At 38.8% G+C, this 14,188-nt stretch overlaps 1 protein-coding gene across 1 annotated transcript in view; it reads right to left on the bottom strand.

The window, feature by feature from the left end:
* CHST9 (carbohydrate sulfotransferase 9) overlaps positions 1 to 14,188 on the bottom strand; it is a 95,148-nt gene that overhangs the window by 14,702 nt on the left and 66,258 nt on the right. Inside the window, 1 exon segment of the mRNA XM_017738288.1 lies at positions 1,815 to 1,852. Coding sequence (XP_017593777.1) covers positions 1,815 to 1,852 — 38 coding nt within the window.

The raw sequence follows: 14,188 nt of genomic DNA, 5'->3' as shown, positions 1-14,188 counted from the left end.
CTTGGAAGCACAAAGGAAATCTATATGAAAGGGAACATCACCAGCTTAAGTAGTATGCATTTAAATGGGAATGTGTACTATTTGTCTCCAAATCAACTTTTTACAGCTTTATTTATATATACCCCCAGCATATCAAGACAGGGCAATATTCCTTCAAAATTAGATGTTCTTAAGTTAACTGCAGAGAGACAGAGCAGGTGAGCTATTCAGTGAAGGCAAGACAGTGGCATGCAGGAAAAGACTAAGACTGCACACACAAAATACAGTACATGATCCACCTTTTGAAAATGAGGCAAATACAGTCTTCCTCAGAAAAGGGTAATGGCATCCACAGAGCTGATTTTGTCACACAGAAAATGTGCAGAATTAGGTCTCCAATCAACCATTCACACGCTGCCAGCGTTGCCTCAAGTTGTGGTTTAAAAATACAAGTGCCCCCCCTTCTGGCCAACAAGAACTCCCAAAAGTGGATTTGCAAGACATTTCTGGCTAAATTTAAAAGGCAGTTTCGGTTATAAAAGTTAATTAGACTTGTTCTAGGATATAAATTCTCAGTCAAAGCACAAAACTTCCATTAAATTCCAAAATATTTCTACAGTTATTTAAGAAAGTGAAAGATTTCCTTTGGTTATGCAGTGCCATATTCTGGAGAATGATAAATATCTATCCATCAGTTTCTCAACATAATGAGAATGTTGTAACAACTCTGAATATTACATTGTGTCACAGGACCAGGCTTCCCGTAAGTGTCCAGACATGCAAGGGTTTTTTTTTGGTGCCAGCTCAGGCTACCGAAAATGACCCACTGACATCTTTGCCATGCTCAGCCATGGCAGGGGAATTGCTGTTAGATCCAAACCAGGCTGCTTTAGGTGCTCAGTCCCTGTCAGGTTAGTCCTTCACCTTGGTGATTAGTTCGCAGGTAACAGTGATGTAATTATGCCAATGCCTTGATATATAGCTTAGAAGGAAGATGGCTTAAGGGAGGGTAATTGCTGGACTGCAAATATTTTAATGACTGCTTTTTAAGCAGCATTTCAAAATAAATCTCACGAACAATCCAGATGCCCATTTCTATGGCATCTGGATAACAGTATTCCACAAGAGGACAAGAAGCCAAAGACTGACAAGCAAGCACACTGCTTCTGTGGAGTTGGACCTTTTCAATCCACAAGAGCATGCAATTGAGGAAAGCAAACTCTGGGTTTCCTCCTCTCTTTCTGGTTAGAAATTTTTTCAGTTTCATTTCTGTATGCTTTTTCTGATGCGGAAATGACAAATTACAATATATAAAGGTTTTTTCCTAAGTAATTACTCTTGATACAGTAATAAAGACAAGGCAGAAAATGCCTCTGCAAGCAATGTCACAGTTTAGTGCAGCCTCAATGAAAATTCATGGCAGAAATAACCTAAGAAATACTGAAATACACTGCTTACATGTGCTCTTCAGGTATTTGTATCACTAGCTTTCTGCCTTTTAAAATGAATGCTAGCAAACAGAAGAAAAAGAAATATAATGTGCCACAAAATTTGATACCAATGAACAAATTACCTCTGGGCTTTGTCCTCAGCACCAACACGTTGGGAAGTAGATGAACTGAATTGCTTAAATGGCAGATCTTAGTGTTAAGTCAAAATGATGGCTACTTTTGTGAATTCAACACATCTGCAGAGTGAGCCAGTTGTCTGACACGTGCTCCTAAGCACACCTGTTCGTTAGTATTAGCGTGTCCCATGAAGTTCTCCCTTTTACTTGCCACAACTCTTCTGCATGAAAAATTAAGTTAACAAAAAGTATGAAAGTTTCTAAATACCTGATTAATTGTCTCTTGTTGCAGCTTTTTTCCAGACTCTGAAAGGGAAAGAAAATAATTGGTTTGTACATATTTTAATGAACATGACGGGACACGTAGAGCAGCAAACAGCGAATTAGTAAAAAAATAATCAAAACCTATAATTAAGAAACAGAATTTAACATTTAAAAATCACTTGATAGTTTGAAATGGAAATACACCTAAAATAAAAGAAACAGAAGCCTCTCTTCTAAAAAAAGATGTGATAGAAAGAAGATTGAGATAGGCAGCCAATCTTGCTATATAGCCAATCTAACCTGGAACCCCACAAGAAATTACAACCTCCAAAGGGGAGAAAACAAATTTCTAATATGTAGTATGAAGCCCTTAATGTTGCAAGATGTACTACGTGACCAAGAGACTGGTAGCATCCAGCTCAGGATTTGACCACTGGAGGAGAAAAGCAACTTCTGCCACTACCTTAAAATAAAATTACATGCCTGTGTCAAAACTGAGGCTTGGCACCAGCTGGCCCAAGGGAGAAATTCTATCCTGATAGTATCCACAAAGTGGCAAGTTGAATTATGGTCTTGTTTCCTTATTCTGGCCTTCTTCTGCAGCGTCCTTCAGTGTGCACCTGGAGATAAAATCAAAACCTAGACCAAACACTGCTTTTCTACCCTGTCTGGGACTCTAACAGCAAGGACACCTCACACCTGTTTTTCCCTTTTCGACCAAAAGGGACAGTAATTTGCCTCATTTACTGCTCCCATGCACTAGGTGCCAAAAGGGCAGCTGGTATCAGTTTGCTACTGGAGACCGTCCACACATATTGGGGAAAGTCAGGAATTTCACACTTGCCTATCCAGCTAGGCTACGTGCACCCCGAAGGTTTTTAAAAATAATAATGATGGGACAGGACTTACAACCTGTCAGTATCACTATTAACTGTCAGGGGAGCCTGCCTAGCTCAGGTGGCTGCCACCTCCAGCCCTGGAAATGATACTCCATTTCAACAAAACTTTTCCATATTGATATGTGTGGCACAAACAGAATTTTTAGAACGAGGTGAAAATATTTAAAGTGTTAAAATACAGTATAAAGACTCTACTCAAAGGAAAATGATCCTCCCTACCCATCCCTGAGACTACTCCTCTTTACAAAGAAAGCATTATAGATTATTCAGATGAAGATAATTACTTTAGGCTATATTATAAGATTGTCTCTTATGGTAATTACTTCCTGCATGCTTGTGTTGTGTTTTTATTTGCTAAATATAAAAATTATGCTTTTAAAAAACGCCACAGAGTTATCATTTAGGGGGGACTTAAAATGTATTCCCTTGCTCACCGAGTTCATCTTTAGGAGAAATAAGATTTATTCGTGTAACAAATATTTTAGCCAAATAGATTGTTGGTAATAGAAGATTAAAGGTGTATGTGTTTTTAGCATTCTCTAATGATATACAAGATGCTAGGAAAGCAGAGTGTTTGAAATCTCTGGTTAGATCAACACTATTTTGCTCAAAGGTTTGTGGACTTTGAATACTGATGCTTTCCTGTTTCCCAGTACATTTGTTTTTAGGCTATTTTGATTCACTTTAAAGGAATTTTAATAACTTTCTGTTGACAGCACGGACAGCTGGTCTTGAGAATTAGTGAAAATTCACTTGCTGACTGAGGAAGGAAGTGACATCAATGAGTTTCTAAAGTCAGCCCTGAGGGAAAAGTGTGCTCTGCCAGAGTAGCCTTTCATGCCATTGTATTTCCAGTGATGCCTCAAGATGCAAATTGCCTTATCAATCAGACTTGTGGTTTCTACCTTAGACAAATACAAAAAAAAAAGAACAGAAAGACTGGGAAAGACCTGTGCAGCCATTCCTGACACTGCTAAGAAAAAGGTGAAGAAGAATTTATGGTAGTTCTTTCCTTGTTCTCTCTTCTTTCTTTTGGTGATTTAAATGGACAGTATCAAGGAGAAGGCAGCTGCAGAAGGGGCTGTATGATACGACAGCAATGATGACATGGGTTAAACAGGGCAGAGATTGACTAGGCTGTTAGGGATAGAAGAGAGATCAAATTCAAGGTCACCACTAAATTGAATACTGAGTTCTCCATTTATTCGCTAGATGATCCTTGTCCTCATCACAGAACAACTATGTGCATTTGGCATAGGCAGCACTTGTGCTCAGGAGGGACCAAGGTCTGTAATAACAGACACATTGCAAATTAGGGTGGAATATATTGGCACCATTGCATGGGGAAGCCTGCAAAGTCCTGGTGTGTACTGTACTATTGTTTAAAAGAAACATCACAAAAAGCAGTGAAAAAACATGAACAAACATGACCTGCAACACTGAGAGGGGGTTCATTTTCCAGCCACCAATAGTTAACAGTAGGGCAGGACAAGGACATTGAAAGTAGGCAGATTTTTTTTTTGTCCCACTTCGGGGGTTTTTTTTTTTTTTGCCTTCTTTTTTTAAATCCCCAGTTTCTCTTATAATGACTAGTCTCTAATCTGTTACTTTTGGCACTCTCAATTTCGAGGAGGAGGTTTCTGTGTCAGTGCCTTGTCATCATTTGTGGTGACCATCAATATTCACCAGCTGGATTCAAGAAATGCCACTGGAGAGAGTGCTCCTAATTCAAAGGACATGAGGCAATGGGACACTGACAAAACCAGAACTGTCAGAACATGTCAGGCAGTCTTACGGGCAACACCTGTGTCAGTCTCATGGAATGCAGGTAATACTTGACACTTGCAAGAAGTTTCATTTCTGGTAAACCTACACGTGTTAAATTTAAAATTTTTGACAGTTTTTCCTGAGCCACTGCAATGAGGTAGCAGCTTGTGCAATAACATCAAACTAACTGGGAAATTTACTACCATCTGCAAACTTACATGGAAGCTGCCCAGTAGGCAGCCAGTGCAGTCCCAGAGCATACTTTCTGCAAATCAGACTGCTTGTGTGTGGCTTGCTCTTCTCCTATATTTCTTCTGAAACTTCATTTTTCTACCTGTCATCTTGCAAACTGTTCCTAAATGGGCTCAATAGTGACACCTGAGCAGCCTTAAAATCACAAGCAAATCCAAAGGCCTTAATCATAGACAATTAACTGATACTTTGTGATTCAAAAGTTGTATTTACCAGTACAAACTATGGTTCTTGTTTGCTGACACTGTGCTTTCCCAACGTGCTAACTGAGGCTAAACTGCTGCAACTGGATTCCAGCGATGTTTTTACATCAGGACTGGAGACACATACCTCTCCCATTTAATTTTTAGTGATTTTCTTTTGTCTCTCTAGTTGCAAAAAGTGTAATGGGTAGTTGACTGGTTGGGATAAATGGCCTTCTTGGGTTGACCGCAAGCTATATCGCTTTAGAAAAAAATAATTACAACAAACATAGTTTAAAAGATTTCTCTGTATTTTCATGCACTAATTAGTACACTAATTCCTGTTTCCAGGGCAAGTTGGTTTTTTCAATTTTTTTTTTTTTGGTTGCTTGTCCGTGATTAAAAGATTACCTTAGTGAGAGGAATAATGTGTGTTTTCTAATGTAACTGACAGCTGCAAGACACGAGAACGTGCCATAATTGCTGCTGTCATGAGGAATGGCAACACTGACTCCTCAGCCTTGTGCACACAGCCTACACAGAGAACAACACGTAATTATGCACTCTATCCTGTGCTTACCTCCATACAAAGGAATGTGATATTTGTGCAGGTTTACAGATTAATCTGCTGTAATTCCCTTTAATATTAAACTACTTCCAGCTCAACTATAATTAAGATCACCAGGTACAAAAGATTCAGATTGGAAATATGAGTACAGTCCAACAAAACAAATAACAGCTTGATGCTGTTTTTTATGTTCAAATAGTTAGCTACATTAAGGATTTTGACAGCATGTTTGTTTCCTAAGTATGTAGATGAAAAAACAAAGGTTTCATTTCAAAAGGCAAGACATTACTATTGTGTTTAATCAGAGAGAAAAATCCCTTAAATATACAGACTGCCAGTTTATGTGACGTGACTGCTATAAGACCTAGCAACAAAGGATTTTTTTTTCCTTCCAAAAATCAAATCCAAATTTATATATACTTCAAGCAACCATCATCAGTGTCAAAATAAAAGCTTTGGAATAAAAAGTTTGCTTCCTTAAGTCTTCAGATAATTCTACTAATATTTGTGACATAGCAGCTAGGCAGGCTATGAACAGAAATTCTGGGTCTGTCTTTCTGTTCCCAGGTATCTGAGGGTTTCCAAACAGACTGAGAATAGTGTGGAGATCTCAGGGGGCAAAGGAGGCCCTCAGCCTTGCTCTGAAACAGCCATGTTCACTTAACTTCAAGTGGGAATGCTACTTCTAAGAAATCAATTGTGAGGAGGGAATTTGATGCTCTAATACCAATTTAGTTTTGTTTTTCCAGTTTGTGACAGAAATATTAACAGCTTCATCTTTTGCTTTATGTTTCTAGACTTAAACACATATGCAACCTATTCAGTTGTGATCCACCCCACTTTGATTACTGATGTCCTGATCTACCAGCACAGATTCTCAGAAATATGAGTAAATCAAAGCACTCATTTTTGATGAACTTCTGCAGCAATTTCCCATGGCACCAGAGCCTGGGGAAGAAACACTCAGATTTGTTTTTCAGGCTTATAACAGACAAGGTGTGACACTAACAGATTATCTTCTGTGAAAGCCTGTAACTTGGCACACAAAGATTAAAATATTTAGGGCAGAACCATACATTTTTTCCTATAAATTATCATCAGAATTTCTGAAGTCTGTAAGCAACACAGCTCTTGCAGATCTGCACAGCATTTCCTCCTCCTTCTAACAAGGAATTCAATAAACCAAAAGTGCTCATTTTTATAGCATTGCCTTCAAAATCCAGTTTAGCTTATTGTTGCACCTCTGTGATAATTATGCAACTGAATATGATTACAGTGGCCTAAAATATATTAATCACATCTTCATGGTATTGCATAATCCTTCTCAGTTGTCACAATGCCAACTCATAAGTTGCCCTGGCAGAAGGAAACATAAAAAGGAACCCAAGTTGATACTGATTGAAGCAAATGAAGGAAAGTTGGCCATCTCAAAACACTGAAACTCTCACAGCATTTCAAGGTCTCCCTAGCTAATTTTTTGTGATTACTTTTGATATGAAAACAGACCTTTAATTGTCAGTCCCTAATAAGGATGCAGAACTGTTCCCGGGAGGTTCAAAGGACCCTGGGAAACGAAACATTTACGAAAGCTTGAGTAGCCAAATGTCTTGTGCTGATTAACATAGACCATTCAGTTTCCACCTAACAAAGTCATAACAAGAAGGAACCCCAAAGGAAAAAAAAGAAAATTGGACTGACAAAGGAACATTAGTCTTAATAAGACTGAGGGCTCTCATTCATTAATTCTGATGAGCGTAAAAAGGAGGTATAACTCAAATCCATTCCTGGACCAAATCCTGAATTGACTAACATTGTGTAACTGTACTTAGGGCAATGAAATGTTACAATATAAGTTAATTAAAAATTCGAAATTTTACCTGCTCTCTGCCTCATCAGCAGTGATAAATATTTTCAAATGAGACCAAATTGCCAGGATCCTCACTCATGGAATTAGTAAGCAGCCTTGTTTGCTGGTTTTCTTCTACAAGGCTGTGCTTTCTATAACTGGGAAAAGGGAAAGCAACAATTTGTCATATTTTTCCTTTAATGATGGAAGATTTGAGATAATGGAAACATGCCAGACAGTGTATTTGGTTGTAACGTTAACACAATATTGATATCATGGTTTGGATGGTTTCCAGCTGAACATGGTGCATATTTTCAATGCCTATTTGGCATTCATCCTGTATCTAACGAGTGCAGTTTGTTTCAATTTTGTTTTACAGCTCACTATGCAACTGCTTTGAAAAGTTTTTTCCTTTTATCCAACTGCTTCACTACTTTTTTCAGATTCCTGCACTCTTAAGGAACTGAATGGAGCAAATCACACAGTCCTATTCATCTGCAATAGGCAAGCAAAGATCAGTTAATTATGTCTTAGTAGGTGCATTTTCTCAAATCCTAGCACAATGTGATCCAAATCTGGTGGTAAAAACTCTCAGTTCCCACACTATAAGGGCCATTGGTTTTTCATCTGAACTCATACAAATCACCAGCCTTCTCTTTCATGTTGCTAGTTATGTATGGTGCTTTACGGTGCTTTATATTATGATCATCTGGAGGATAGGCCACATAATCTGTTAAAATACCTTTTTGACTGTGCTCCAGTGTCAAACTCATTTTCTTATGCAGTTGTATTCCAAAAAATAGGTTTCCAGGCTTTGCCACAAAGGAAGTTGTTTCCACCCATCCACTGCAGTTTCCTATATCAGGGTTCTTAGTATGTCATTCTGTGAGGGATCATAAAATGGATCATAGAATGGCTTGGGCTGGAAGTGACCTTAAATATCTTCCAGTTCCACCCCTGCTGCCATGGGCAGGGACACCTTTCACTTGAACAGGTTGCTCAGAGCTCCAACCAGCCTGGCCTTGGATGGTTGACTGATTTTTTTCCAATGAAGGAACACTGTCTGGTTTTTCTACTCTAAGAACCTCACAGTAAGAGCTGTCATGATAGTAAAGACCATGGAGAGCAACTAGAGCTTGAATCCACATGCTCAGACCCCACACAGAAATACAGCTTGCTATGGTCTTAGGCAGCTGAACCTTTGCATTGGGCTCGCAGTGGACTGAAACACTGCAGTAGTCTGGCTTTGGTTTTGGTTCCTGCCTGAGTTCTGTCCATATTAAGAACATACTGTTGCCCCTGTCCAGATGAGGAATATGAGTGCAGCTGAAATTTGCAGTCCAATTAACCACCTCAAGGCAAAGCCACATGGAGTCATGATCATCCTGGTCATCATCATATGGTCAGCTGTTGGTTTTTCACTGGTAGCAAAGATAAGTTGATATCCATCCCTGGAGCACACTATTCTGATATAATCTTAATTAGAACACCCTGGAAAAGGCATATGAAGGTGCCAGTACTGATGGGAAGCAGCACACAAGCCCAGAGAAGCTTATTTTTACTCACCTGCTAGGACAACTGCACCACAAACAGCTGAGCTGCAAAGCTTCTCTAGTGTGAATCAGAAGTAGTAGAGTGAGCAAGTTAAGCACACAGCAAGCCCAAACAGGGATGGAAAAATCCAGCTTCTTGGCACTAATTACAAAGTAGAGTCCCACAGCAAAGTCACCATGGGAAGCCTTAGTCTACAGTTTCTGTATTTCAGAAATAAAAAGAAGATTAATTGTCTGTACAACATAAGGCCAGGAAGTGACCAGTGGTGATGAGAGCAAATATTCTTTTAATTTACTATTCATTCTGAGTTATGCCTACAAAAACAAACTGTACTTGTTTAAATCTGCCCTGTTTCTTTGTTTGAGGTCTAAATGTGACACTCTAAGGCATGCTCTTAGCAGAGTGGCCTCAAACAACTTCTCTGAAATCATTCCAGTTAGAAGTAGAATATTTCCCAGTGAGAACCTGACAGTAAGAGAAAGACACTATTCACATTTACAAGGAGTAATCTGTAATTAATCCACTAGTAAAGAAGAAAAGGGGGAAAAGGAAAAGGTGAAATAGGAGCCCTATGAAATAGAACTTTAAGAACTGGAAAAGTAAAAAAAAAATCTGTAAACTAAATGATTTTATAGCGAAAGAAAATTAGGAGAAGAAAAGAAAAGAGAAACAAAGCTAGAACATAACATTTTCTAATGTATGGCTTTGAATTTAAAATTGGTCAGATACAAACCAAAAACCTACAGCAATCAGTTGCTGCAGGGATTTCAAATTTATCTACATTTTGTATAACTAGAATATGACCTTTTACGACCAAATCTTGTGGTTGACTTCAGCTCTAGCTATTGGAAGTCATTTGTAAAAGGTCATCCATGACTGAGAACATAATATGAATCCAAGATGCGTAAGCATTCAGGTTTGTGCTACTCAAAAGAAGTTGGCAAAAGACAAAGAGGATAGGAAGCTCATCCACTGCCACAGATTCAATTCTCAAATGGGTTCATAGTTTGGCAAGAGCATGAAATCTAAGGAATCAATTTCCGAAATGTGAATGCGAATTATGAGAGGATACAGTTTTTATGCTTGTCATTCATAACTATGTTACTTAAATGTTACCAAAGCGGTTTATATTATCAAACAAAGCTACTTATTTAATTAATGTAACTTGAGTCAATTTTTTGTTGTCTAGAGCATGGTAGAGTATCTTCTTCCCACAGATTCTCCACTACAAGAAAAGATTATGGACCCTCAGTTTTTATTGTTATAAAGAAATAAGGTTCTTAGGCAAAGATAATTTATAGCCTTAATTAACATATTTATCTGACTTTCTGCATACACAACCTTAGCACTGTTTGGTTGTTTTTTTTTTTTTACTTTTTACTTGTTTTTTTATCACTAAAAGTACGATATTTTAAGGAATGTCACGTCTTTAGTCATGTTCTCTGAACATCGGAAAATTCAAACTGTATCATCCGAGGCAGTCGATTAGGGAAAAGGGGAAAAGGAAAAGTATACAACAATTTATGTATAGAAGTAAATGAAAATTAATGTTAGAGAGAACTGTCAGCAGTTATTTAACCAAGATCTCATGATAACACTTTCCAAAAAACTAAAATCACCTCTGAAGGCCAGTCTGTAAAGGATTCACCTCCACTATATGAGAGTACATTTAAAATTACGCAAAAAAAAATTTCTTTTATGCTTGATGTCTTTAAAGCCAAACCTGTACTTCAGGCTTGCAATCTGCCCTACCACTAGATTTGGCCAGCTGTGTAGCAACTGGGTATATATTGCACCTACTATGGATAATTGCAGCTGCCTCCTTGCCTGCAGGTGGAACACCCTGATGCTCCAAGCCTCACAAGCAGCACCATACTGTGCTTGGGAGGAGCCTTTTGCTCACTTTAGGAATGCCCATTGTGCCTCCCTCTGTGCGCCATCCTTGCTACACCAACGAGGATATTGGCCGCTCTCAGAAGCAGAAAGTGGTGTGGGTGATGAAGAAAGTTCAGCTGGAGAAATCTTTATGAGAACTGAACTCAACATATGTCACTGAAAACATAGTTAAATTATTCTTTTTAATTAAACAGAGACTCAAAGAACAGCAGTAAGGTGGTATCCAGTACCCAGAAAATGCAAAGTACCTCAACATCAAACACATAAATGCTGCACTGGATCATTTTGATCACTTGAGCAGAGTCTAAGTAGATGCTCTCAGTTACAGCACATCCTTTTCATGCACAGAGGGTAAAATAGGCTTTAAAACCACACCTGCAGGTTTTGTACATGCCAGCAATTTCTGCCCACAAAATATATTGCTGCTGCTTGTAAAGGACCATATGTACATACCAAAAGCTGGTACTGAGATACAATTTGCATCCATAAATGTGCAGGTGCAGTTCAGTGGAGACCTACGAGAAGAATGTGACCATATAGCACACAACTACTACGTACACAGCAGCCTTCAGACAACAATCTTCCCATAGGATGTGCCATGCCAGGCACAGCAAGGAGAGGCAGAATTTACAGCTGAAATTGCAGTCATGTTCATGACTGGCAGACTGATTTAAGAAACAAGCCTACCTGGTCCTGGTTTGCAGACCATGGGTGTGTACTAGTACTGGTAGTGCTGATGATACCCCAAACTGAGGGCAGGATTAATGTGTCATCTACAAAGGTGAAAAAAGAATTCTGAGGGAGTCCTTTGCATTTAACATGGTTTTTTATGACTGAAAAACCCACCTTGTTTGTTCTTCCCTAGTGAACTGCATTCTTTTTCAGGCATTAAAAATAATTCTGCAAGTCTGACATGAATCAGCACGAGAATTACTGACCAAGTCAGCTTCAGCAAATACTAAGCAACACAGTCACATGATGTGGTGGCTTTATTCACATGTAAATTACTGATTTCTAATGAAGTGAGCACTCGGGATGAGACATTTTTCTTCTGACAGGAGAACACAGTCAATATTGTATGTGATTACCAACAAAACTTGGCATTGACTTCTTGCTAACTGCAGGGACAAGGTCTTCACATATTTCCACAGACTAAGGGAAAAAGGCATAGTTCTGTTTAGCTTGTTATTAGTATTTAGTTCTAATGAACATAATTCTTTACATGAAATCTGATTAAAGAATGTGAAAATAAACATAAATGAGATGTGGAAAAATTCTTCTCAGATTAGGAATTATTTTGGACTAAAGCCACACCAATTGCTATTGCTTAAATATTTAGTGAAGGGTAAAAAACCAGTTTGAGAGGACTGAATTTCCTGCCTTCCTAGGGATCTAGAAAAGAAAATGTGATAATTGAGCATCCACCCCCGACATAACTTTTGGGCATCAGCACTATTGGCCTACTGCTATAATTAAAGTAATTTGTATACTGTGGATTGTTGACAATTTAAAGGCTAGGTCCAAATGTTGCAAGCATGTGAGATGGAAATCTTCAGAGAAATTAATTTTACATCTTGATATTGCTGGCAGGGGGCAAAAGAAGTGCTCAGTATTTTTAAATGGATGGTTAATTAGATGTACAGTCAGAGACTCTGGAAGAGCAGAGATGCAAACAGCTCAGAGCTTCATATTTCTTCTCTTCATACAAGCATACCAATAATGTTCCCACTTTCAATACTTTTTGTCCCTTGGATTACAGATAACTAGCTCCCAGAATCACATTAAAAACCAGAAACATCTCTGGTTGCAACTGTATAGAACCAAGCTTAGGTTAACCACAGTAACAAACTTAGTATAGTAATGGAAACTAGGCTCATCGATCACGAGAGAAAGAAAGACGCAAAGAAAACAAGTTATAAAGAAATCCCTTCATTTTTAATTCTCGCTTCTGAGAAGAGACTAGACCAACTCTACAAATCCAGTGTGGACTACTACTTCTTTGCTGGAAAACTTATGTCATCATGCAACCTCCTACACACACCCAAGACCCAAATAATCTTAGTTAAAAGTACCCCTTCATACAAGCTACAGACAAACAACTTTTCTCAGGGTTTGCTTTTATGATTGGTTTAAGCTTCCCAATGCCCAGCACTTGCTGCAGATGCACAGATGTGCTGGCCACTAGTGCAGCTGCAGTGCAGGGTCAAAACACATCACAGTCCTGACTCAGCTAAAAATTCTCATCTTGCCTGATAGGCTGACTTTCAACCATATGAGCTCAGAGCAGCCACATCAGCTGTGCAGATGAAGACACCTAGCTGGAAACAACAGCGGGGGCAATGACAAGTCCCCGTCTAGGGAAGCTCACACGTAGGTCAGCATAACCTCCTATAACTCCATATCCTCAGAGCCCTCATCTGCCCAGCTGCTACAGACCCCTCAGCATTAGAATACTCAGGTTTGTCACAAACCTAGTTCAGATGAGCAGTAATAACAACTCTATTGACAGCCAGCTATTTTCTTTTAGGGCTTGCATTGTATGGGACTCCATTTATTCCCCTTTTTTTATACTCAGATGCATCATCTATTTGGCTTTCCAAAATGTATTTGATAACATCTCTCTCACAAGATCTCTTAAGGAAACCTAACAGGCACAGAATTAGAGTGAACACCTTTGCACAGATTTAGGAAAGCAACTGTTGAAAAGATAGGAGACAGGGCATAGGAATATGAAAGCAAACAGTCAGTTTCACTGTGGAAGAAAGACACCAGTGGAGTCCTGCTGCCTCATGTCAAGGATACACATGCTCTTCAGCCTGTTCTTGAAATCACCTGAAAAAGGGAGCAAACAGGGTAGAGACAATGTTTGCTGATGATATTAAGCTATTTGGGGTAGAAATGATGGAGGCTAAAGAACTTTCTATGAGGGTAGGTTTGTAATAAAATGACATATGAAGTGCAATTTATAGAAATTGATGCTAGAAATCTTTTAGGGGAAAACTTTTAGTTTAGACTCAAAAGTAGTGGATTCTGAACTGAGTTACAAGCACACTGCTGCCCAGGAATGAGATCTTGGGGTGGTACATCTACTGTGTGAACATCATCTCCCAGCTCACAAGTTAGAGAAAGCAAATTGAAGACCAGAGAAAAACCAAAAGGCAACTATTTTGTTTCTGCATATTCACATACTTGCATCTTAAATGTTATCTGCAATTCTGATCCTCCCACTCATGTATAGAGATGAAGAAGAAGTAAAGAGGGTGGACTGAAAGTACAGACTGGCTTCAAGAAGAAACAGCTACAAAACCTGGCAAAGCAATGATCCAGAGGAGATATGATAGCGATCTGTAAAATCATGAGTGACATGGAAGGGATGAATCAGAACTGACTGTTTGCTGCCCATTGTAACACAAG

This window comes from Corvus brachyrhynchos, unplaced genomic scaffold (genome assembly GCF_000691975.1).
Source record: "Corvus brachyrhynchos isolate BGI_N302 unplaced genomic scaffold, ASM69197v1 scaffold106, whole genome shotgun sequence".
NCBI classification, from domain to species: domain Eukaryota; kingdom Metazoa; phylum Chordata; class Aves; order Passeriformes; family Corvidae; genus Corvus; species Corvus brachyrhynchos.
Note: the sequence above shows the minus strand (reverse complement) of the source record. Positions and strands in the feature narration are given on the sequence as shown.